General features: G+C 34.8%; 1 protein-coding gene across 2 annotated transcripts in view; it reads left to right on the forward strand.

The window, feature by feature from the left end:
• The window catches only part of KLHL1 (kelch like family member 1), a 184286-nt gene that overhangs the window by 73189 nt on the left and 84216 nt on the right, over window positions 1-26881 (forward strand). For both annotated transcript variants that reach the window (XM_053970469.1, XM_053970470.1), the window contains one exon: window positions 11737-11933. In XM_053970469.1, coding sequence (XP_053826444.1) covers window positions 11737-11933 — 197 coding nt within the window. The remainder of the gene's footprint in view (window positions 1-11736; window positions 11934-26881) is intronic.

The raw sequence follows: 26881 nt of genomic DNA on the forward strand, positions 1-26881 counted from the left end.
GGAGATTTTGTACTCCAGACACATAAGGAAAAATAGTCTTGGGGTGCATCTGGCACAGCATCACCAGCTGAGCATGGGAGGGGATTGTCCTGCTCTGCTCTGCACAGGGGTGGCCTCACCTTGAGTTCTGTGTGTGGTTTTGGGCACCACACTATTAAGACAGCATCAAAACTGACAGAGTTCAAGAAGCATTTGGACAGTGCACTCAGGCACATGGTGTAGCTCTTGGGGTGGTCTTGTGCAGGGCTTAGAGCTGAACTCAGTGATCCCTGAGGGTCCCTTCCAACTCAGCTTATTCTGTTATTCTATGGTTCTGTACGCAAATAGATTTCTAAATAATTGACGAGGTAGAATTACATGGTGACCCAGCAGAGCATTGAGTCTTTTACAACCTTGCTTAGAGCAGCTCCTGAGTGAAGGCACCTACCAGTCTAAGAGTAGTAACAGGAAGACAGAAAATTGGACAACCAAAAATACTGATTTAAAGATAATAAAGGGTGTTGAAGTTTCTGTGAAGATTCAATGTGAATTATTATGTAATTTTAAAGTTATGTGATCAATGTACCTGTAAACCAGAATTTGATTAAAGCTGAAAAAATTGGCATGTGTTAAAATATGTACTATAAACTCTGTGTTAGGTCAGTCTTGGGGTTGTTTTGGAAGTGTTTTGGGAATTTTTAATATATATCTTTAACTTATAATTTTTGTAAACAAATTAATAATGTATTGACTACATATTGTTTTATCTGAAATATGCACAGTTTTCTAATGATATAGCTACATTATAATGTAATTACAACTTGTATAATTCAAATTATGTAGAGGATGTAAATTTATTAGAAAAACACTCCATCAAAATTATATGCTTCTTGTTCTATACATAGGCTCACAAGGATAAATCAGAACAGCTTTACCACTGGTTTTTGTAAAGGATATATTTGACCAGTAAAAAATATGCAACTTCATTAATCTGTCCACACTTTGCTGCAATTTTTGGTTTATTCAAATAGACAAAGTATGTTTTGTCTGTGATAGAGCAGAACTATAACTAAATAGGAAACAAAACCTCCTCATTTGCATATCTGCTCCTTGTGAGCCAACTGAGGAAATCAGAAGCCAACACTTAGCTGCAATGGCTATGCAGAAAGTATGTTTCATTTTTCAAGCAGCAAGGTGATTGATAGCAAAAAAATCTATGATTGAGATCTTAGTGCCCTGGGATAGATGGATGTGTAATCTTTGATCTTTTAAGAATTCAGTATAAGAAGTTATACAGATGAGTGTTTCTTCACCTTATTTTCTTAGATAGTGCTTCTTTCTTGATCTTAAAACTGGAGTTTTCATTATTTTCAATTTTGCCTTGATAGTTCAGAGAAGACCGAAACTATAGATTGATATTCTGTTGTTTTTCTGCTGTTGGTGACTGTGGGAGCCCTCCTTTGAAGATACAAAAGAGCTGTGAAGTTACTACAGATTTCCTATATTGGGAAATCTAATTAGCATTGGGAAATCTAATTAGCATGCATTCCTGACAATGATCAGAAGAGTAGGTTGGTGCTTTCATACTGTTAATGAAACTGGAAAAGCAAAACCCATTTAAGCAATAGAACACTAAAAATCCTTTATTTATTTATACATATCTGGAAAAAAAAATGGAGAATATTTCATACATGGAGGAGGTTCAAGCCCTGCTGTATAGCTTTTAATTAAACTTTATTTGAGAGATTCTTTAATTAAAGTACTGTCAAGTGCCTTTGTCAGTGTTATAGCTAATAACGCACACAGGGCAGACAGCAGGGATGTAGCAAGTAGGAACATGCACAAGGACCCTTAGGTTTTTGCAGCACAGAAACAATATTAATTAAATATCTCGAGGAGATTTCTTTCTTGGTTTTGATTTGAGGACTTTTTTTTTTTTAATTTTTGAAAGTCAGTTGTTTATGTGAACAAACATTGAGGACAACTCAGCATACTTTTGGCTTGTTCCAGTTATTAGTGTCAGAGTCCTGGAGTTATCATAGCCACTGGATTATGCTACAACACGCTGTTTGAATGTGACTGCCATTGTTTGGAGGATGATAGTGTTTGGAGTAAAGCTAGGGCCCATTCATTCCCCTTTTCCTCAGTGCTAGAGGGAAGTCCCAGACAAGCTTAACTCAATGGGTACAACATAAGGTATTTTATTAAAAACTTGTGCTCAGACAAATAATGCCTGGATTTTAGGTACTGGTGGCATTTTTACAGTGTTTCAGGCTACTCCTCTCTAGTATATATTGATCACATTGAGAAGTGGAGTTATCCTGATATTAAAAAGGTCATTACCTCTACCTCTGATATGTTGAGTTTGTTCAAGAGTTATTTGTTCTGTACTATCATGTTAGAGATCCCTGTGAAAGTGGACCATGTTTAAGTAGCACTTTTTGAAGGAGACTATTACCTGTTGCTGTCCCACTACATTTTCTCTGCCATGTATTTGATTGTTGATTTTGCACTTGCAGAGAATAGGTCCTTAAATTTCATTTCAGATGGGAATTCATTTGTTCCAGGAACTCTGGGATGGGTGATAAAAGGACAAATTAAGGTAAGTGAATTGATCTGAAAGACTTTGTCAGCTGTTGTGTAATGGAGAGTACAGAAAAAATGGTTATATATCATACTAGGTGCTCAAGGTACTAGACCTTGAATAAATTTAATTCTGGATGTGGAGGATCCCCTGTGAAACTTTCTTTTAGAAGCAGATACTTGTCATGATACATGTCATACTTTTCAGGAGTCAATAAAGAGAGTGTTGCAAAGAGAGTTATCCAAAGAAGCTGCCTTTATCAGGGTTGCTCCAGTTTAGGAAGTAGGAAGTGGTAGTGATGGCACCATCTGTGGAGCCATAATTCAGATTATCTGTCCATGAATGTTCCACATTGACTACACTTCAAAGTTCATATGTACCTTTGCTCCAGTTGCATTTCAGATTGACATTTTCATATATAGTGTTCCTCATAATATTCTTATTTATGCACTTGGATTAAATTCTCAGCTATACTGCCCATGTGTACAATGCAAAAATCTTACAAAATTCCTCAATGTAACTGTAGGATCAGATTGTTGCCTTCTGTCCTCTGTGAATGTCAACCTGCTTAGATAAAAATACCTTCCTTCACTGAATATTTTTCTGATCCTAAAACTGTGGGCTTTCACATAATTCAGGTCTGTAGGAAAGAACTTCAGAGACTGACTCCCTCCTTAATTTTTTTGGTTTTTTTTAGCCAGTCTCTGCAGATCTTGTTTCCATCTGGAGCAGATGTTTTCCATTCCTGTCACTGAAAGATAAAGTCTTTGCTCATTCCTGGAGTTCTACACTGGACTCCAATGAATTGTTATTTTTCCTTTTAACCAGGATACTTCATTAAGGAATGGAATTGGCAATTATGTACCAGGAACCAGTTGTTGTCTCATTCTTTTGGCAAAATATATGAGAATTGCTTAGGAAAGAGCTCTGAATTGGATATCCATAAATTTTGAGCATTCAGAATGATCTAGAATATTATGGAGAGATAGATAGTGACTGTGTTTCCTTGTACTATGATGCAATCTGCTATTCTGGAGAAGTCAATAAATTTAAATTCAGACAGACACAGGGAAGCAATGAGTATGGAGAAGAAGAGCAGGGTGCACTGCAGGGTGTATTTTTAAAGCTGTCCCTTGCTAGGCTCAAAGTTCTTCATCTCCAAAGATAGATTAAAACAGGTACTGAACATTAATACAGGACATGGTTAGAAAATGAGTTTTCCTGTGAATGGAGTACCATCCCTCTATGTTGCCAACAGGCACATGCCAGACTGTTGCTGAAATGGCATCAGGGAAGTGATTAGACAGGCTGCTGTAGGATGGTCTGCCTCTTTTATGTGTTTCTTTCTGGAGCTCCTACGCTGGAGTTGTGTACCCATATCCACTCTCTTGAACTCAGCTGCCTGGCTGTATCTCCAGTTCCTAAAAACAAAAGCAAAAGAATCATTAAAATTGTAATGGTAATTGCAAAGTCTCTGTGAAAGAGGTCCTCACCTTTCAGGTGTTTACTCCTGCTCCTGCACTGTAAAACACCTTCACTGCCTTTCTGCTCTGTGACCATCTAACAGCAGCTGTGATGAATTGTACCCTCAGAACAGGATGTGACTGGTGTACTCACTTCTCCCAGCAGTGCAATCCAGCCCAAAGAAAAGTAGATTTCATTAGACTGTAAGGTGGACTCATAAGCAAAAATCTTTTCTTGGCAATTGATGCCTCCATTTCTGTGACTTTTTGTTCTCTAAACATGGATTTGAACTGTTCAGTGCTACTGTAACACAAGCTGCCAAATCATTACCTCAGAAGTTAAGAAGCTTATCTGGCAGAGGTGAGTGCTCCTGCTTCTGAGCTAGCTTCAGATGTGGAGAATAAAATACTGCTCCTTCAAACCTGAAAGCTGAGCTCCTTTGTCCTTGAGACATTATTTTCCTTTTTTTAAATTTTTTTTTTCACACCAGAGGCCAAAGCTTGACTGTGTTCAGTGTAATAGAAAGGTTGTATCTCTCCAAGATGTACTCAATATTTGGTACAAGTCTTGTGGAATGAAACTTCCCCCCCACCCCCACCCGCTCTCAAGCTGAAATTTGCTTTTTTTTACAAACGTAAATTCCTGGAGTGCTTTTTGATGTGTGCAGCATGATGAGCAGAACATACAGTCTGGAAGCAAACATAAGTATTGAAGTGGATTGACTAAAAGCAGTCAAGAGAAACCAAGGCCTTATAGATGAAATGAGCTTTTTGGAATAATTCTTGTCATGTCCCAGCTTATTTTGTGAAAGAGTGCAAGATTTGTGCTGTTTGAAATTTAATTAGTAATTGCTGTTTATATTTATGTATTTTTTGAGGTAACTTTTATCTTGGCTTTTTTTTTCCTTGTTTTAACCTGTGAGTTTTTATTCCCCTATATATACATAATTAAGCTTAGAATTTTCAAATGCAATGCCTATATATTAGCTGAATTAATCAATGACAAAATTGCTAACATAATGGTCATCTGTGCAAGTACAAACCAGCAATATTTAGCAAATAATCCCAAGAATGATGTTCATATTTTAACAATTTTTCTCTAACTAAAACATATCTTCTATCTCAGAGTGCTAACATATCTTTCTTCACAGTTGATAAAAAGGTTTTATTAAGATGAGGCTCATAGCTAAAATGATTTACTGCTTTTAGTCCTGTTATTTGTATGTACATCTTACAGGTGACTAAGTTCAAGTGTATAAAATGAGCTATGAGGCATATGAATGGCATAAGGAGAAAATAACATTTTAATGTCTCTCTCTAAAAAGCTGATGTGTATGAGTCAGTAAACAAATTTTCTTTAAAACTTGACATTTCAGTTTTGCAACAGAGGTGCTTCGGTTTGTAGCTTTGAGGGGTTTATTTTCAGAACAGGAGATGAAAAGGTAACACGTTGTGGATTATTTTGGTTAATATAGTTTTCTGATCTTTAGCCAGACATTTGTGAGAAGTTTCCTGCTCGGGGAGATTTTAATTTGTTAATAACATTTCCTTATCACTCTGCAATATTGTAATTTTCCAAGCTATTTAAATCAAGGGGACTGGCAGTACTCACGAAGGTCACGTGATTACACCAGTTTAGTTCACTTACTCAAAAGATATGTCATTACAGTGCAAATAATTATACAGTATTTTAAAAGAGTGAATCTAGTTAATTTATAAGAATTCTCATTCTCATTCTCATTACTGTGATGGTGGTTTTTTCATTTTTTACAAGCTGCATATTTATGTCTCTGGAATCATTTATGAAATTATTTTATACATTATAATACTTAAATGAAGGGAGCCTACAAGAGAGGTGGAGTGGGAATATATACAAGAGCACATAGAGACAGAACAAAGGCTTCAAACTGAAGTACAGTAGGTTTTGATTGGATAATAGGAAGAAATTCTTTACTGTGAGGGTGGCGTGGTACTGCAGCAGGTTGCCCAGAGAAACTGGAGATGCCCCACCCTGGAAGTGTACAAGGCCAGACTGGGTGGAGGAAATCTGGTCTAGTGGGATGTGTCCCTGCCCCTGGCAAGAGGGTTGGAAGTAGATGATTGCCGTGCAGCTGAGGGATGGGACTTCAAATGAGGGGTGCAAAAAGTAGTCCAAGCAAGAAGCCAAAGCCCGAGCAAAAAGAAGTTGAAGTCATTGAAGTCATTTATTGAAGTCACAGTATTGTTCTCACAGAGCAGTTTTATACTGTTACTTCAGGCAGCCACAGCTTTTAGCAAAAATTTCCTACTAGCTACAGATAGCCTATTGTTTGCATTACTTGGCAGCCGTACAAAACTATATCATTTCAAAGACCTTGATAGTTACATACACAGTTCTTTTCCCAGTTCTTTTTCATATCTGTAGTCACTTTTCCCAGGATCTGTATCCCACCAAAGCCAGAGCATCACGTTCCATAAGCTCCACTGTGCTCTCTCTTCTGTCCCCCATTTGTTCTCCCATATATGATTTTTACAGTCCCTTCCAACCCAAACCATTCTATGATTCTAAATAAACACAGCTAGCCATAGAAAGGTTTCTTCCTCAAGTACAACTGATGAATGTGGTTTGCAGCAAATAATTAATTGAAAATAAAACACAGTTTGATCAGAAGAAACCTCTGCTAAGTGAATATATTATGTCCTATTTTCTTTTCTGAAAACATCTTCACCTTTATAATAAGTATGGAAGACAATACAATGTAGAAGTTATCTTTTAAGGCATAGGTCAAACTGGAGACTAAAAGATGTTCTGCTACACAAAAGATATTTTTTATAGCATTCTTCATTGACTGGTGTTCAGGGATAGAATCATAAGAGGCGATTTTAAATAATATGTCACTGCCAGAAATTGACCATAACAGAGAGAGCTGATCATCAGAATTGAACCCAGAGTATTTCATCACCTGAAACCTGATGGCTCTAATGATTCCAGTGCTGTGTTTGGGAGCAGAGGAACTGAATTCATATCATCAAATATGAATATCAGTAGTGTCTCAGTAAGTCAAATGAAGGTGCTACTTTTGTAGCTGAAATCAAGAAATAGCCATTCAGGGAGTGATTAGTCTCATTCTGTAATACATGACTGAAACAGAGCAGATGAAAACTGCTCTAAGACGTCCTATTTCTCTCCATGAACTGTAAAAGGATATCTTGGGTGATTAGGTCAAGTGGTTACCTAAAAGTAACTAAGATTTGGAATGATTAAGATAAGCAATGGCAAAAGGGTTTATTATAGCAGTGTGAGGCATAGCACCTTTCTAATAACCTTTTTCAAGTCTTCAATGGAATTAGATGCTGTCTCAAGAAAGCAATTTTTTATTGTAGTCAATCTACTATGCATAAGATGAATAAATATTATCTTGATACCATTTACTGCCTTTAAAAAACAAATAAATTAGACCTCCTAAAACTGATTAGCCTACAGAAGTAATTCCATTCAGCAACGTATCAAAACTGCCACACAACTGATCAAGATGCATGAAATAGAAATGTTAAAAAGATAAATACCTGATTAAAAGGTATTAGTTTTAGCATTTGTTTCTAATTCCTTTACACTTCCTATGATTTCCCTTGTATACACAGAACTCTTAGAAATGTTGAAGAGTCTTGCTATGAATGTGTGTGTAATTACAAAAGAAAAAAAAAAAAACTACTGTGCACATGATGTAAAATGATATTATGATGTGCTACAAATTAAAATTCATTGTTTATACAAAGAGGAAATGATCTGTACCTTCTGAGTTGTCCCACCACAGGTCCAATCTCTTGGTCAAAAGGTGTGGGAGGCTGTTCCTGTGATACACACTGACCTTATTTAACATCATACGAAGGTGGGCAAAGGTGCAGCAATTCTCTATAAATAAAAATAGCTCTAAAGTATAGTCAATAGTGTAGAACAGAGAATAAAAAAACAACAACAAAAAAAAAAAAAAAAAAAAAAAAAAAAAAAAAAAAAAACCCAAAACAAAAAATCCACAAACCAACCCCAAGACAAAACTGTCCCTGAACTTGGGAAAAGGTTTAGCAACAGAACAAGAATATTTATCTCTGCTTCACATTTGGTAATGAGGCAATAAAATTTATGTAGTCGTTATGAGAATGCGTGCTAAAAACAGGCATTTTAATTTCTGCATAAACAATGAACATAAAATTTTTCACAAATACAGCTATAATTTAGAATAACAATTAGAATTCATTAAAGTTCTTCTGATTGTTTTTTCCTTATATTTTTTCATCTTAATTAATGTAATACAAAAGGAGATTTTAAGCTCTAGTTAATTTGTTTTTCTCAGACTAAGGCACTTCTGCAAGCTTTTATTGCATAAAAATGTGAGGGGGAGGTGATTTGAAGAAGCAGTAATATTAATGCCCCTTGAATATCCCATTAAACATTTTTAAATAGATGCTTGGATCTTCTAATTGCCAATATGAAACTGTCTGAAGATTTCATGTTTTATATACAGAGCCCCTTAACAGCTTTCTTTTATCAAACTCTGACCATGCTAAATACTTGATATCCCAGAGGAATTTGACTAAAAATGTCACTCTTCTGAAAAAGGGAATAGAGACCTTGTGAACAAATTTATGAAGGAGTCTTGATGTTTAGAAAAGAAGATAAGTAAGACTTGGAAGACATTTAGATGGATTAAAAACCTATCTATCTGAAGTTAAAACAATGAAGAACAAGTAATAACTCTTTAACTCATATGGAGTGTACTTTTCTAACTTTTATCATAGATATATTAAGTAGTAAATTAGTATTTATGAGTTTAGCTAAAAATAAGTCAAGCTATAATATATTCATATCCCTAGATATCCCAGAAGCCATTGTATGTTTACTTCCTCTATTAAAATGTAAAGCAGAAATGTGTTCACACTCTTCTATAAAAGTGTGAAGCAGCCTCTTCAAAATGTCCATGTTAGTTACATAAAGAAATAAATGATTCATAAAACAGATAATATTTTTATTGATTTAAACTTACTTTAATCCTACTATTTTCCAACTAATACTGTACCAGGACTAGTGTACCTTAAAGTGAACAGAAAATATCTCCATTTGAAAACAAATAGATTGATGCAGTTTCAAATGATTCCTTTGGGTTCTTCTCTTAAGGGTAGCTACCTTTAGCCATAAAAAGGCCAAACCATGAGACTGTTACCTTTCCTTATAAAGTTAGGATTTTGAAAGTGATTCTTTCTATCCTTAACATCACTTTGCAAATGCTACCTGGATGAGTTTTGTAGGGCTAGCAACTTTTTGAGCTCATTGTTGAAAAGAATAAATAGCCTGTAAGAAAAGGAGATTTAGAATCTTTTTTTTTCATTTCTCCATTCATCCAATTTTCAAAGGTGTTTTGCACATTTTAAATTTTTTTACTTCTGTTACCAGGATGGTCAGTTTTAACCTGAAAACAACTATCTTTTGAATGCTTCCACTTTGCACAGCATAATTCTTCCAGAATTGTATGTTGAGCCAGTCATTACTTGCAGGCTTACAGCAAATGTGGGTGTGTCATTGATGAATATATGGATCAGCCAAGAATCTGCTGCTAAGTGTGCCTTCTGCCCACATTGTATATAGTGACCATATAGTGTACAGAAATTGTGAGAAAAGGTTAGATAAGATAGACTCATGTAACATTAATAAAGGAATAAAAATATAGTAATAAAATAAATATTATTATAATTATAAATAATATAATAATAATAATTAATAAAGGAATAAACATAAGGAGCGAAAACTTACTGAAATTAGGCTGTGTGCTTGATCTGATGCTCTGACCTTTGCAAAAGGATGTATTATAACTAGATCTAGTAAAGTATAACTTCACAATTTCCCTCTTGTATTAAAAGCTCCAGATGTACTGAAAGGATAAAAGATCAGATGTGAAGTGTTAATGTTACTGTAGTTTGAGTTTGGTATTGCAATATAAAGCACCTTTTCAATGGCATGCTGTTGTGAAATTGAGGATTTTAGAACTCCTTAGCGTTGTGCAATAGAATTATTAAAATTTTTAGATTTTTCTTAATGTGACAACAAATACAAATCTTGTGTGGGGAAAAGAGTCAATTTATCTAGGTGTTGAACTATAATACTTTTAAGAGAAAGGTCAATATACACTTAATCCTCTTATAGTTGGAAATTATTTTTCCAAGCACAGCACAATAAAATCAGAAGTATTTTTTAACAATTTGTATTAAATTTGCACATTTTATTTTCCTATTCTTTTGTTTTCACTTCTCCAAAACATCCTTCTAATATTTTGTTTGTAGTTTTTAAAGTTATTTTAAGGAAGAGATTGTTAAGATTCTAATGTAAAAATCAAATTTAATATTATGGTTGGGAGGAGCATTATAACAAGAATTACATATACCAGCTGGTGGAATTCTGGATGTTGAGAATTTTAAACGTTTTGTGCTGAAAGGCACAGATCCACAAGAGAGCACTGCATTTGACCTGAGGCTGTGAAGAAGGCTTCCAAAATTGATTAATAGCCCTGGGATTACAGGTGTGTAGTTGGTTAGAAGTCTATAATAACACATGGTGGAAAATTTAGAGTTTGGGGTTTTCGAATATAGAAATAAATATGAAGCAAGATGGAGGTTTTAGGGCAGAGGCAAGTTCTTCTTTACCTTCTTTTTCTTTCTTCTTCATGGGTTTGGGTGGTATTTTGTAATTGGACAGAAAAGCCCGCATTGTGGGCTTCAAATGATCAGTTATTGGGTGAAAAGGGAAAATAATTTAGGTTTCATTTCTTAATTGGATAATTTAGCCTTAAAACACCTTGTAACAAGAGATAGTTAGCCACTTTGTGACTTGCTTATGAAAGACTGCAGAACTCATGGCTGTGAGACTGTGACATTGGTAAGAAACAATAAACACCTGAGTCTGAACGTGAACTACAGTCTCAAGTGCCTTCAATCCTGACACTGACAGAGGTAGAAAAAGCAAGCAGAGAATCCACACCAGCCAAAAAAAAATTTTTTTAAAGTTTATTTTATTCTATTTTACCTTTTATTTATTAAAAAGTGTGTCAGTGCAAGGTAAAGATACAGAATTAAGTGCAATATAAGTGTTAATTAATGGTTCTTTTTCCTAATATAAATTATTTTAGAGGAACTATGTGTTATGAGAAGCCTGCCTCAGATAACATTAATCCTAAAGTCACATTACAAATAAAGCAACACTACGTTTGAAGACTGTCAAGCCTTGTTTTGAAGATGTGTTTATGGGTTTATTCATACTATACTAGGCAGTTATTTAATTCTTTTCAGGGAAGTAAACGGCTGTGAGGTTTGCTCTGTGCCACTGAAGATAATACAAGTTTTATCACAAATTTCAATGAGAAAAAGAAAAGAAACCCAACAAAAAAACCATCCGCAGCCTGGTTGATATCGAGATATTCCAAGTCTTCTCTTCCATTTGATACAGTACAGCATCTCTTTTTACATTTGTTATAAAGTTGAATTAATAGTAGTTTAAAAATAAATATTTCTAATACTCTAATTTCCAGGACACTGGAGTGTTCAGTCAGGGAGATTAATCCTTTTTTCTTCACTTTTTCTGTAGAGTTATTTATATAGAGCTATGATTATTTATAAAAACATTTTTTTTTTTTTTTTAATACTAAGTAAATAAATTTGCATTTGTTATCAATACTTTTTTTTTAGGCTGCCTGGAATTAAAAGAAGACACTATTGAAAACCTCCTAGCAGCTGCCTGCCTTCTTCAGCTCCCCCAAGTAGTAGAGGTTTGCTGCCATTTTCTAATGAAGCTTTTGCACCCATCCAACTGCTTGGGAATACGAGCATTTGCTGATGCACAAGGGTGCACAGAGCTTATGAAGGTGGCTCACAACTACACCATGGTAAGGCAGTTTTGGATTATCTAAATTCTAATCTTGTGAGTCCTATATATCCTCTACAGGTAAAAATACCTTGTTAGTTTTGGGATTGAAATTTTTCTGTATTATTTTTGGTATTTCTATGAAACTTTATTTCTTAAGTGAAAACTTAAAAATTACCACTTGAAGTGGTAATTCCTAAGAACTTCAGTGAAGTTATGAAAATTGGCCTTCTATGATGGATGCACTGTTTGCTGGGTCAGAACTGTATATAACTTATTTAGATGCATGATCTCATACAGATGATAATAGTATGTGTATGTCAATCATTATAATACTCTTTAATCACTTTAGTTTAGCTTTAAGGAAGCTTTGTAATTGTGATTGTTCTGCATGGGAACACTATGAAGGGAAATTTTGTTGTGTAGTTGATTTGGGATTTTTTGTCAAGAATTTGGACATCCTTTTAGCCATCTGTGAAATAGATTAAGACAGGAAGTTCTAGAAATAAGGAATTTTATCTAGTAATATTTAATATTTTTCTACTTTTATGTGACCAAATAGGTATGGAATTTATGTCAAAATTTAACCAGAATCAATGAAGAAGAAATGTGCTACTTATTCAGAAATTAAATCATATTGGTAGCCATTTGACTTTTTAAAGTTTGACCAAATTAAAAACATCTGACTCATGAAATTAAACTTACATAAGGAGTAGATTATATATAATTTATGAGAAATAATGATCCCTTTAGGTTTCTACTGAAACTATTATTGAAGTAATAGAGCACATTTCAATGAATCTCATTCTCTTGTTCAGCATTTATGTCTTTATTTTATTTATTCTTTCCTGTAACTAATAACACATTACAAATCACGGGTTTAACTGTGGTTTTTACCACTATAGTTCAGGTAGTTATACCCATGTTACACTTCTGGAGTGAGTTCTGTGATTTCTCTGTATTACAGATCCAAGCTAGTCAGGTAAACCTTGGTCTGTTAGTAGAGAGAAATAAGCTGTCAGAGCAGCATTCATATGATCTGCTTTTGAATGAAATTGTATTAGGAGTGAATTAGATGTGTTTTGAAAAAATCCAACCTTTTTATCAATATATTTCTTAGATTTATATATTACTTTCATATTTTCAGTTTGTTTTGTTGTATGAACATGAAAAAAATAGAGAAAAACATTGACTTCAAAAAAAATTAAAACTGCTTATGATTCTTTAAAAGAACTTATTGAAATATTTTTGGGTGAGTGAAATTACTCATTATAGTACATTTGAAGACTTGTGACTCATACATATCTAATGTATCAAAGTTCACAAAGATCTGTGCCATGTCTCAGATATTTGGTATATAATTTATTATTCTTTTAATGCTGAGATCTAAAATCTCAATTATGTGTAATGGAAAAATCACCGACAAAAGGTGGCAGATCATAAAGGAAGTCAGTTGTAATTAATAAACAAGCTCTGATTTATCTTCAAGGGCACTTGCAAGCATGCACAAGTTGTGTTTTCTCTTTGCAAGAAAAAGACATAATCACCATGAAATGACAGTGTTTCTTTCTGACCCAGTGAAAACATAACCCTAAAGGATAAGCTTCATAGTGTGTGATATTTTCACAGGCTTTGTGCTACTTCATTTAGATGTGAGTCATCTCACATCTATTTGACTTACTGTTTTTTGTTAACATGTGTGGAAAATCAGTTGTGAATGGGGAAGGAGTGCCTTATTGCCTATCTTCAGTACAGCATTTTCAGACAAAGAGAATCTACATAAGGGAAAAATGATTAGTTCTTCTACATGGATACATAACCAGGGAAAACTTACACAGTTCAAGGAAGATACCCTGAGGAGTTTGATAGAGGAACACCAGAGACCTGGGAATATGAAGAGAGGGGAGGAAAGTGAGGAGCACAGGCAAAGAGCAGATGCATAGTTTCTGAGGTGGCAGAATGCATTATTTTTTCCTTCAGACTTCAGGACAGTAGTATGGGCTGTGATGACGGGAAACATAAAGTAGGCCAAGAGGGAGTTTGTTAACAAACTTCTGCAGTCTTATGCAGAGGACTTGAGGAGAAGTGCTGGCTAAAAAAAGGATGGAAAATTCCCTATTTCCTTAAAAACAGTTCTCTTGCTTTCCAGAGAACTTCAAGGTCCTATCTTTAAAGCTTTTCAGGGTGCTTTTTTTTAAGAGTTCAAAGTAGTGTATCTCAAATTCTAGCTCTGTGAATCTTCTTCCATAGTGTTATTGTGAAAGCTTGTTGTGAATAGGAAGTAAAAGTACTCCCTTAACTCTGGAATCTTGTGCAGTTGTTTGCTTGAGATAAAAACCTCAAAGAAACAATAGTTCTATAGTGGTGTAGGAATGGGGAGCAAGACATAGTTTTTTAAATAATCTTGCAAAAAGAGATTTATAGGCATGGCTTATATGATTGTGTAATAATTTTGAGATATGACTCAAGTTAAATCTAATATTTGAATAATTTTGCTTCCTAGCTAATTACATAGTTGAAATTAAATATTCATTTATTCATCTGAAGAAAACAAGTAATAAAACAATAGGTCTCTGCCTGCATTATACCTGGCAAATGTTATGCAGCTTTTCTCCACCAATTACTTTGAAGTAGAAAGTCACAATTTTCTTCACGATAGCTTTCTAATGAAAATCAATATATTTTCAAGAAATATTTTGCTTCATTGAGTCTCCATAAATGTTTTAGTCTTCATTTTTCAAAGAAATCTTCTTGTCTAGTCTCAGACTTGATAAAAGTTCTAAATTACACTGTTGTTACATAAGTCACTCTGTGCTTTCACATAACATGTTATGAGGGCAAGACATTTGAGGTTGTAAACTTCTTTATACTGAAGAAGAAAAAGCTTCTGAAGAGCAGAACAATTAGTTTAAGAATCCTCTTGATAGGAGATTTGTAATTTCAGACATGTTTTCTGTCACATTGAATGACTTCTATTTCCCTAACCAGGAAATCTGTGGAAACAAAGAATATAAATTTTTATTTGCATAGTGCTTGCAGGTATGTCCTATCTACTATAAATAAAATTTATTAACTATAAAGTTATATATATCTTTCCATGAACAGAAGTATAATATCCCTGGTGTTTACTGGGATAGTTTAAAGTGCCAAATATCAAATTATTGATTTGAAATGAAAAATCTAAGCAAGGAAGAGAAAATGTGTTCATAGAAGAGGGAAGTGAAGAAATGAAGATAAGAAAAGCAATGAAGGAAAACCAAATAACATTTGAAAAATCCTAGAAAATACATTTGCCATATAGCAAAATATGAGATTGGTGGAAGAAAAGAGGAAGGTAGATTTCATAAAAATTTGGTGAACAACGAATGTTGGAGATTTCTGGCTTTGTGTTCCCTGTACTTTTTAGAAATGAAACTTGGATGGCAACATTTTAAATGAAAGCTTTGCAATGAAGAAGTTAATAAGAGAAAAAAATGTAAATTCTCATTGGTTTCTTTTTTAGGCACATTAGATTTAACGTAATTTGTTTTATTTCTGAGGTATGAAGATGCCCTACCAGTGTTTTATGATGTGATTTTTTATTTTTTAAATTATTTTTAATGGATCTGCTAATTTAAATGGCAGCACATATATCTATGTCTCTTGATTTAAGACTTCTGTACTTCTTAATTGCAATCTGGGTTGTAACTAGCTTGTCAGTTTCTGAAAGCTTTCAATCTGCAGAAGCATATGTCTGATAAGTTTAAATTCCTAGTTTATTGCCAGAGTTAAGTTAGATGATTGTACAATGAAATGCACGTGTGATGTCTTTAAAAAAATCCATAAAAACAGCAAAATGAAGCATATTAATAAGCTGAAGCAAATTATTTCTTCATGAAAGCATTTTTAGTGACAGTTCTTTATTCTAGGTATAAGGGGCTTCATATATAGGGAAGCTAGTCTCTAAAGTCTGCAATTTATCAGCTTGTCATACTTGTCAGAAATTTCGGTCATACTGTATGGACTTATCTGTCTCTTTAGAAAACAGAGTTAAGTGTAATTTGAAATTGTAATGGCCACCTCGTTGGGATGCAATTATTTTTACAGTAGAAGATGTTTTTAAATATGCTCTAATTTGAACAACTGTGTATTTATTGGCGAAGGTTTGTAATAGACCATACTATATTAATAGACTTTGTGGTTTTAATGTACCATTAGCCCTTCTTACAACAACTATTTTGGTGCACTGGTAAATATTGAAAGAGGATAAATATGTCATATTTTTCCTTAAAAAGATAATTGTAATTTGGCTTTAAAGCCTGAAAAATTATTTTAAAAAATACTCATACTTGGTATGGTTTTCAATACAAATGCTTTCTTTCTCCCAGTACAGGCCATGGTTCTGCTTGTGTTACAACGTATAGGTAATGTTTAGAAATTGAGAGCGTTACCTTCCAAGATATAGTACCAGATACTTCATCTCATTATCATGTCATTTTACTTAAACCTAATTGCTTCAAGCAGAAAAATGAAATACCTCATAGATATAGCTATTTAATCTCTCAGTGCTTCACCTCTTAGGAAACTTCAGTTAAGCCTCAGTGATCATTTTGAATCTTGAAACTGCAGTTTGAGAGTTGAAATGATAGATCTTGTTCCTTATTTTTATTTCACCGTATTTCAAAATGAATTGCTAAACATAAACTTGTAAAATTTTCAAATTACTTTGATGCACTGAGCAGAAGAATGGACATAAGTAAAAATTCCTTGACCAGAAGAACATGAATAAATAAAGTGATTGATGTATCTGTAACCCACTCATAATGTTAGCAACATAAAGGACCCTAACATATGTTACAGTTCCAAGCCTGGGAGATGCAGAATGTTTGCAAGTGCTTTGAATGAAGTGGTAAGAGGTGTTTAGATTCTCAGAGATGCAGTTCTGTGCTTTGCACTGCAAGGGTCATTAGTCCCAGCACAACAAAACATTATTCAATCTTAATTATGAGTACGTAAGTATCTCAGTGACATGTGCTGACTCTATATGGGCTCTTTAATTTACTGAGAATTCTGATTGTACTGCAGATGGAGAAGCCGTTTCATTTAGTTGAAGTGCATGCCTTATGCAGATTTTTAATGATCTTTTATAGTGAAGAGCTTCAGTGATCATTTTATTAGTTATGTTTATTATCTAGGTTACAAAATTTCACAACAGGTTAAAACCTGTTGGACTGGAGTGGGGGAGGAGTGATATGTAAAACCTTTTCTTTCCATTTACAACAGTTTATCCTGAAGCATATTGAAATATTGTAATGTTACTTCATATTCAAATTAAGAAAAATATTATTAATATATTGATAAATGGTCACAACAGTCATTAATGAGTTGTAGTTTTACATTCAGACATCAGTGTTAGTTTTAGTATAGCTTTAACTAAAGTCAGATAACAAGTGAGGCAAGAAAACTCTCTGGTATTATAATTTAAATTTAACAGTTCTTTAGAATCACAGTAAGGAGTAGTATTCCTCAATTTAGTGTTCCAACTAAATCACTCCAAATCATGCACTGCTCACTCCTTCCCCCTTTTCTCTCCCCCTCCCCCTGCAGCAGGACTGGAGAGGAGAACTGGAGGCACAAAAGGTAAAGATCATTGGTTGAGATAAGAACAATTTACAGGAAACAGCAATGAGATAGGAAAAGGAACAGTAGCAGCAACAATAGTATACAAATGACAAAGTGTACAAGAAGAAGGCAAGTGATTCACATGTTCACCATGAGGAAACCCCACAACAATACTCAACTGCTTCATCTACCACACTGGCTGACCTGGAAGGGAGCTTTTCCCAAGTCCCTGGGAAATGGTATGAGGTGATATAGAATAACTTCCAGGTCCTAGCTACCCCTTTTCTTGGCTGCTGCAACAATTAGCCCTTAACCCTGGCTGATTAACATCATATATGTACAGGGTCATAAGGTTGCTTTCTAATATAGCTGATCACATGCTGCTCAGTAGATACTGATCAGATAACAGTAATTTTAACTTCAAATTGTACTTTGTTTTGACCACTTTGACCTCTTTACCACCACATTGGTGACATATGGATAAACAAACAATGAGATGGATGGAAAGCTGACTGGACAGAGAGGTTCAGAGACCTGTAATGTGTAGTACAAAGTTCAGCTGGTGACCAGCAAATAGTGATGTTCCTCAGGGATAATCTGTCTAGCAACTTCAATAATTATTAGCTAATAGGATTGCTCTCTCAGCAAGTTTGCAGATGTCATCAAACTGGTAGGAGGAGGTGTTTGAGAACAAGGCTACTATTTAGAGGGCATGCTGATGAAATGGCCTGAAAACACAGCATCACAGAATCATTAAGGCTGGAAATGACCTCCTATATCAAGTCCTGCCTTTGCATAAATGCCACCATATCCACTAAACCACAAAATGCAGCTTCTACTTATTTTTTTAATACCTCCAGGGATAGTGACTTCATTAGTTCATTGGAGAGCCAATGCTTCAACACTCTTTCAGTGAAGAAATTTTTCTTGATATCCAACCTGAACTTCCCTCCGTGCTGCTTGAGGTAGTTGCCTTCCCCTTGTCCTGTCTCTCATTGCTTGGGGGAAGATGCCAAACCCCACTTCAACACAAGCTCCATTCAAGCAGTTGCAGAGAGCAATAAAGTCTCTCCTGAACCTTTTCACCAGGCTAAACCACCCCAGTAACCTCAGCCACCCCAAGAGGATTTATGTTCCAGACCCTTCACTAGCTTTTTTTGCTTTTTGGCCACTCATCCCCAAGCCTACAGTGTTGCATGGGGTTGTTGTGCCCCAAGTGCAGCACCTGCACTTTGCTATGTTGAGCCTCACACCACTGGCCTTGGTCTATCAATCCAGCCTTTCCAAACCCTCTTCAGAGTTTTTCTACCCTTCAACAGATGACAATCCTGCCCAACATTTTGTTTCCTGCATACTTACTCAGGATGCATTTGATTTCCTCATCCAGATCACTAATAAAGGTATTAAAAAGGCCTGGTCCCAAAAGTGAGAAACATCATGAAGTTCAGCAAAGGGAAATGCAAACTCCTGCAATCTAGGGACAAATAACCCCATGCACTGCTACAGGCTGGGGAGCAACTGTCTAGGAAACAGCCCTGCAAAAAAGGAAACCAAGTTGAGAGTAAACCAGCAATGTACCCTTTCTGCAAGAAGGCCATCAGCATCCTGGGGTGTATCAGTGAGAGTGAGAAAGTTGAAGAATGTGATCATTCCGTATTTGGCAGCCATGAGACCAAACACAAAGTGTCACGTCTCCTTTTGTATTCCTCAGTACAAGAGAGAGATGGATATAATGGAGTTAGTCCAGAGGAAGTCACTGTGCTGATTGGATGCTGGAAAGGAAGTCTGAGGAAGCTGGGCTTGATGAACCTGGTGTACTGAGGGAGATTTTACTGCTCTCTGCATCTACATGATTGGGGGGATGCAGACAAGGGTCCAGATTTTGTTGAGGGTGCAGATTAATAGGTAACAGACATAAATTAGGAGATGGAAAATCCTAATTGGATGTTATTGTTTTAGAACATTGGGAGTAGTTAAATACTAGGAAAGTAACAACCACTGGATTTTTTGGGGTCTGTTCTTGGAGGTATCCAAGACATGATTGGAAATGTTGCTAAGTAACCTGACCCAGTTAAGACATGCTCTGAGCAGGGACTGTGACTACCTGAGGTCACTTTAAAGGAAAATTATTCTGTAAGGCTATTAAAGATATCTCCTGTATGTTTTCAGTGGTGTTAAGTCTGAGCTATGTATCCAGGGATGACATGAAGCAAAAGTTCAGATTTTTTTTTTTAATTTTACTTTTCAAGCAATGCACAACAGATGGGTTTCCCGTAGCTAGCACTTAATTGACTTTTATTAGCAGTAAGCTGTTGGTAGCATGTTAGCAACAAGTTAGCAGTAACACACTGAAATTTTAAAACATTTTGCAATTTTCTGTTTCTTATGCTCAGAGTACTAGCTTGGAGTAAAATGTTTAATTATGTCTTTATTTAAAATGCTTCCTTGATCTACATAGAATGCTAATTTTAAAGAAAACAGGTCCCTTCACTTGACTAGTTAAATTCTGATTTTTAAAACTGTTATTCTGATACTCTGTTTAAAGGTTGCTTTTTTATAATATCCTTCCTCTCTCTAAAGGGAGGATATTATATCCCTCTTCCTCTTCCCTTGGACAAGAAAAATTAAGTTCAAAATACTTCAAAGACACAAGTATAATTGAAATAAATGATATTACCAGAGACGCAGAACTTAAAGTGAAAAACAATTTGGAACTTTTAATCCAGTATAAATTTTGCCTGACTGGGAAGTTTATTTTTTGAGGTTCAGAATTTTCTCTATTTTGCCCCTTTAAAGCCATGTTAGTGTTCACAAAAGTGAACGATTTCAACAACCAAACACAACCAATAGTGACAAAATCCTTGCCACTTTAAATTAAACCACAAAATTTGATCTTTTATTTCTCTTGATAGGATGACTTTCTTAAAATATTTCAGTAGTTTTTTTTATATAAACTCTAATTGCTATTATGACTCCTACTCCCAATTTCTTTTTTCTTTTGTTTTTTGAGAAAAAAATTGTACTTTATAGATCACCTTTCACACTTTGAATATTTTTTAAGATTCTTGTTTGAAAGCAATAATCAGCACTTAGCACAGTGTGCCACTTTCATTTTAAGTTCTCCTTAGCAGAGCTGTGACATAGCACATTACAGTACCACTCCATCAAGACACAGTTGGAGAAGAGGAAGGTAAGAGCATTTCAAGAACTAGCATATGGACAGCAAGATAATTAACAGAAAATAGAAAAGACTGCTGGTAGAAAAATACTGTGAAATCTACAGGAAAATAATTAAGGAAATAACTTATAGTGCTTTAATCATAATTTGATGGCTTCACAATCATCAGGAACTTCAATTCGGTTGCCTAGATGCTATATTATAAAGGTTACTATGGCAGAATTCTGTATTATTCCTAGAGAGGACTCCTCTGAAAAGCAGTGCTCTCAGCTGAATAACATTTTTACATTATACACAAGTCTCAACTCTTCCTATAGCTTTAATTTGTTTTTCAAGTTTATTCTAGTTCCAGAAAACTGAATATTCAGCAGCAATGTTAATGTCCCATTGAACTAATACCTTCTATGCCTTCTATGCTTTAGGCATATATTTGCATACTAAGCGTACTCTGATAGGTCTCTTCTTCATATGGTAATTGTCTGTGGGGTCAGCAGATCTACATCTCAATCTCTCAAGTGAAGAATATATAATTTATAAATCCTGCTTTATCTGACTGAACTGTAGGCAGCAATAAACTACTCTTCTTAGAGGTATCTCAGGCCAAGCAAACTTAACCTAACAAGCATTGGTGAGTGCCTAAAATCAGCGTGAATCTGTTTCAGTATGTACAGAACTGCAAACATCAAACTAAAAAAGCACTCCAAAGACAGTGAATCTTGGAGGATTTTCTTGTCATTCATGGAAAAAAATGAAGATGAGAAACAAGGCAGCTGAATTTTATAGCGGTCAATTCAAACCTTTGAGTCTGCATGCCAGTGTAAAATCAAATACCTGGCATTTTTGCATGTCTTTGGTAAGGTTAAAGGATGTGTCCCAGTACTGGGGATAAGCATTCTTTCTTTGTTTTCATGAAAGTATTCAAGGGTGGGTAAATAAAAGCCCCACATGAGTTCTTAGACTGAGTGTAGAAAATTAGTTGATGGCTATATTCTCTGAAAATGTAGTATGCATTGAATTTCCAGTTCAGGGGTACCAAGAAAGCATGACATAAGCTTTAAGTGCATTTTCTCTCTGCTATTCCCAACACTTTAACATTGAGAACTGGTCCTTTAGGGTAGAAAGAAGACTCACTATTGCTTTCTGTGGGCATCTCAGACAACAAAGAATAATTGGAATACAACAAAGTCTAATTGGAATATGTAGCTGGTGGGAGGTGAAAAAGAGGTAATATTGGACAGGGTGATTCAACTGATACTAGTATGGGGAACTCTGGTAGGAAAAACAGAAGAAGGAAAGATACAGGAATGAGACATGATAGAAAAAAGAATCTTAGTCTTTGGACTATGGTTGAAGCAAACAGAACAGTATATGACCAGTAGAAATTTTACTTCTTAGAAAATCCATCACCAAGATTCTTTTCCCTATTCATTGCTCTGCTTTCTGAAATCATCAGTATTGCCTATTGTTAAAATGGCTTGAAAATATTCAGCCTGATCTTATCCGGCAATAATGTGTTCAGTACAATGCAGGGCAAACCTGTAACTTCTCTGTTGACTAAGAAAGAATTTACAATCATACAAAAAAAGGATAATGGAATCTCAAGGAATGGTATGGTTTTTGATACTTCCAGTACTGGGAAAAAGAAAAAGAAAAAAAAAAAAAAAAAAAAAAAAAAAAAAAAAAAAAAAAGATAACACTTCAGAGTAGGGGTTAACCCTGGTCTTTCCTGAAGCAATATAAGAAACCAAGGCTTTACGATATTCTGTCAATGTAGAGAAACCATTCAATACAACAATGACAGATGTTAGAGAACCTTAATACAGCGGTACTGAGAGAAAAACATCACCTGCAAGTATTTCTTCCTAGACTGGAGGCAGGGGAACAAAAGAGTGTATGTTCTCACTTAACACCAATGATATTTAAAGAAAAAAAATCTTATTAATAGACAAGACTTTGGTCTTTCCATTTCATTGTCATGTTACCCCATCCTGAGACTTTTTATATGCTGCTTCATAAAATATTTAATTCTATTCATATTCAGAAAACTTCTTGTGGTATTGCAAACTTTCAGAAAGTTTTTTTCTGTGGTGAAACATCACAACCTTGTCTCAATAAAGACTTGGATGACTGGATACAATGAGCCGTAGCTGACAATACAATGACAATACAACTCACTGTAACAGAGACAGAGTATGATAAGCCTTGTTACAGGCTGTGGGTCAGCAAGCAAGAGAAGAGCAAAACCTGAAGCTGCCAGAAAGTTACATCATACCATCATGGGCTGATTTTATTTGTGGCCTGTGTGACACCTCCTCAGTAACAGGGATTGGGACCAGAAGGGCAGGGGAGGGGGCATATTGTGATGCAGGCATCCAACACTGAGCCGTAGAAATTACTGCATTTCCCCAGGCTCCACTGTTTCAACTCACATTTAGGGCTGGCATTGGTAGCTGGAACTGTGTGGGCTGTACGTGTGCGAGTGTGAAGTTTTTCCTGACACAGCTTACCCGCTGCTTTGGTTCAATTATTAAATAGAACTTTGCAGCATCACACTGTCTGGTGGTCTCTCTCCCTGCCCCTTCCTCCTTGACAACTGTTCATGGTGAATTTTTTTCTTGGCACCAAGAAATAACAGATCATCTCATATTGATTAGGAAACTTTCTTACCAGAAACACTTTTTTTTTTTAATTCATGAAAACATATAATTTAAAAACTGTTACATTTTTGTAATTCATTTAGACTTAGAGGTTTTAAAGACATTGTAATACATGAAAGCTACAAAAGAACACTATATATATATATATATAATAGTCAAAACCAAATATTTATCTACTTTTATCTAAAAATAATAAAAAGTGTAATTAAATCTTTATAAAAAAGCTCATCAGCCACAATGGATCTGCTTTTTTTTTCTTACAACCTGTTCTGAAAAATAAATGTCAAAACTATACAGGAACAATAAGGTGTGATTTTTATATGACCAACATGTAAAATGCAGGAGGCTAGGCCTGGAAATATAGCTATCCATAATGAATTACATCATTTCCTTTTTTGTCTCTCCCTGTCTTTCACAATATCATTAATTTCTTTCACCTTGCCTGTGTCCTTCTCCTCTCCTTCCTTCCTCTGTTCCTTCTACTCTCTCTCCTTTCTCCTTCCACCTTCCACATAGGGAGCTATGCCCCATTCCTCTCCTCCCTCTTTCTCTTCCTGCTTTCCTGCCTTCATGTCCTCTCTGCTTGCTGCTTGCTTTCCTTCCTTCTTTCCTTCCTCCTTCCCTCCTCTTTGATTTCCATGCTTTACTCTCTTTCCATCCATGATGGGTTCCACCTCTTGGTCACTTAAATACTTAATACTTGTCAGTAGTAATTCTGTTTCACACAGAGAATACATAATGGAAACCTTAGAAATTAAGCTGGAAAGGCAGCAAATATTGAGAAATCCAAAAGGATTACTGGAAATGACAATGTATGTTAGCTTCATTGTTCAGGTATGCTGTTCATTCATAAGTATATATATATATATAATTATGTACATATATAACACATAAGCTATATTATATATAATTATGGTTGTCAGCTTCAATGTAATTAATTATAATTATAAAGGCCTTGATGCTGTGTAAGGACTTCTCAGCAATAGCAAAAACATTCCTGTGTTATCAATGTTGCTTTCAGTATAAATGCAAAAATCATAAAAATGTTTCCCAAATTTTCTGAAAATGTAACCAATGCTGACGTGGATTGAAAGCAGTAATTATTGTTGCAAGTACTGAAATTTTCTAGGGAATGGGACGCTTCTATCAATTCAGCATTCCCCTAGGTAGAGAAGACTTTTTTTCAATTAACAATTATAACTGATCCTCACTCCCATGAGGATTTGGAATCTGGAGATTCTTTTTCTTTTTACATGATCAGTCTTGTCTTAACTACTTTATGATCCCCATTGTATGTAACCCCACTTTTGTGGCATTCAGTGTACTTGCAGCCTAGCAGCAAAGAATAACTGTTCCATAGAACAAGATGAATGGCTCAAAAATTAAAGGAAAGAAGGGAAGAAAGATGGGAAGAAAAAAAAAAATCCTTTTGGTTTGAGTGATTCCTTTAAATAACTTCTAATCTTTGGGAACTGCAGTTCCAAAAGCCTGTCTGAAGATGACTGCTTCTGGATTACTTCAAAAATTAAAACATGCTTCAAAAGAAGATTAATCAGTTGCTTCTTAGAAGGCAATAGCCTTACTTGATTTCGAGATCATTATCACATCTAGTACTTTAAAAAGTATCTTGAGTAGCAAAAAATAATGTAATTTAAATGGACGAAATTTCATTAGAGTCATTAAATTTAATGCCTGTTTATACCAGCTGGCAAACACTAGTATATACTTCTAGAATCACCCTATTAAGATTGTTTCAACTTTTTTTTTAAGGGTATTGCATATTCCTTCATGACTCTCCTTATTTTATTTCTTTTCTTTGTTTGAAACCCCTGGAATTATTTGTTCAAAATGGTGCCATATTAACATCATACCTGATGTTAACCTGTTTAGCCAGTGTGTTTTACAGGGTTGAGCATATAATAATATGGTATAATCCAAGTGTCTTCCACAAGGGAAACATTGTTGAGAGCAAGATGTAGAGAATTGTGTGAATATTTCTTGGGGCTTTTCTATGGGATAAAAAGTTAGACAATCTATCACTTAACACTGATGTTGCTAAGAAACAGAACTGAAAAGGATATTCTGTATGACTGAAGTGGCCATAATAAAAGATTGACAATTGACTCAAGGTTAAATATAATTTACTTCAATAATTACTCAAAAATACTCAAGTCAATGAAGATTAGACTTAATATCAAGTAGCTGTGTTTCATTCTCCTCTATGTCATTGTTTTGGAACACTAGAATTTTCAACTTCAATATGAATCTGTAGTTACTGAACTCTCATTACTTGTCACAGGCTTGACTGAAAATTTTAGTGCTCAACAGAAATTGTAAGTCATGGCAGTTGTGCCTTTAAATTCTTTTTTTCCAAGAGTTCATGTTTGTTGTCAATATTTCTATTTCATTCTTAGAACTCCCCCTGGTGGATTATTTAAAATATAAACAGACAAACTCTAAAGACTATGCCTCTAGAGGCTAATTTTACAATTTTCTGTACTAAGAATATTTCAGTTACCATTTTATAAATATATGTATTATTTATCTTGATAGTAGCTATATATTACTTAAGTTGATATTAACTCTCAGAGAATTTCTGAGGTTTATTTGCTTCTCTATAATGTAGGTGTCCACTACCATGAAAAGAAGAGTTTATAAAAAAAAAAAAACCAAAAACCTCCAAACAAAACCCAGTTCTAATAAATTGAACAATCTAAATTGAACAGTCTAAAGTCTGTCAAAGATAAAAAGATTGTCAGGGCATTAATGAGAAATACTTACCATAAAGGATTTCCTGGGCTGGTTACTTAACACTAACATTATTTTTAATGTGCCCACAAGAGAGTTAGTTACATACCCTGGGGAAAAAAAGATCAAGGCTCTGAATTTGAAAATGATACTCTAAATAAGAAGGACTAAGAGAAGAATGCTAGAGCACAGGAATCTGTAAGGGATGAGAAATATCATAGTGATATGTAATTACTTATGTACTGAGGTTAAGAGAGAGCAGCTAACTGGAGAAGTCTTTATTTAATGTGTGAAACTGGATTTTATACAGATAGCAATAAGTTGATTATTGTGAACATCTTCCACAAGTATGAAATCATATGGCTCATTCATTTAAGGAAGAAAGTGAAAAGTAGTAGTGGTAAATGGAGTGGCAGGCAGGTAAATAATAAGAATTAGAACTTATCAAAGAAATTCTGATAAATGGAAACTGGAAAAATATTAAAATAGTGAAAAGTGTCTGTTGGAGACCTGTAGAACTAGACTTTTAAATAAATGCTGTTGTCTTTCAAGTTGTAGAAGTGAGAGATTTTATGAGGGATTGTCATTATGGAAGATCTGAAGACGTAAAAAATGCAAAAAGTAAATATTGCTAATAAAAGTAGGGGCCAGTGATTTCTGGAGATAGTAGTTGCCAGGTTTCTTTACCAAATAATTACTAAGCCAAAGCAAATTCATGACCTCATGACCTCATGGTTTGAGACCATCATTGAAACATTGGTTCTCAAGGATAAAATTGATTCATGT

The sequence above is a fragment of the Vidua macroura genome, chromosome 2 (genome assembly GCF_024509145.1).
Source record: "Vidua macroura isolate BioBank_ID:100142 chromosome 2, ASM2450914v1, whole genome shotgun sequence".
Classification (NCBI taxonomy): Eukaryota; Metazoa; Chordata; class Aves; order Passeriformes; family Viduidae; genus Vidua; species Vidua macroura.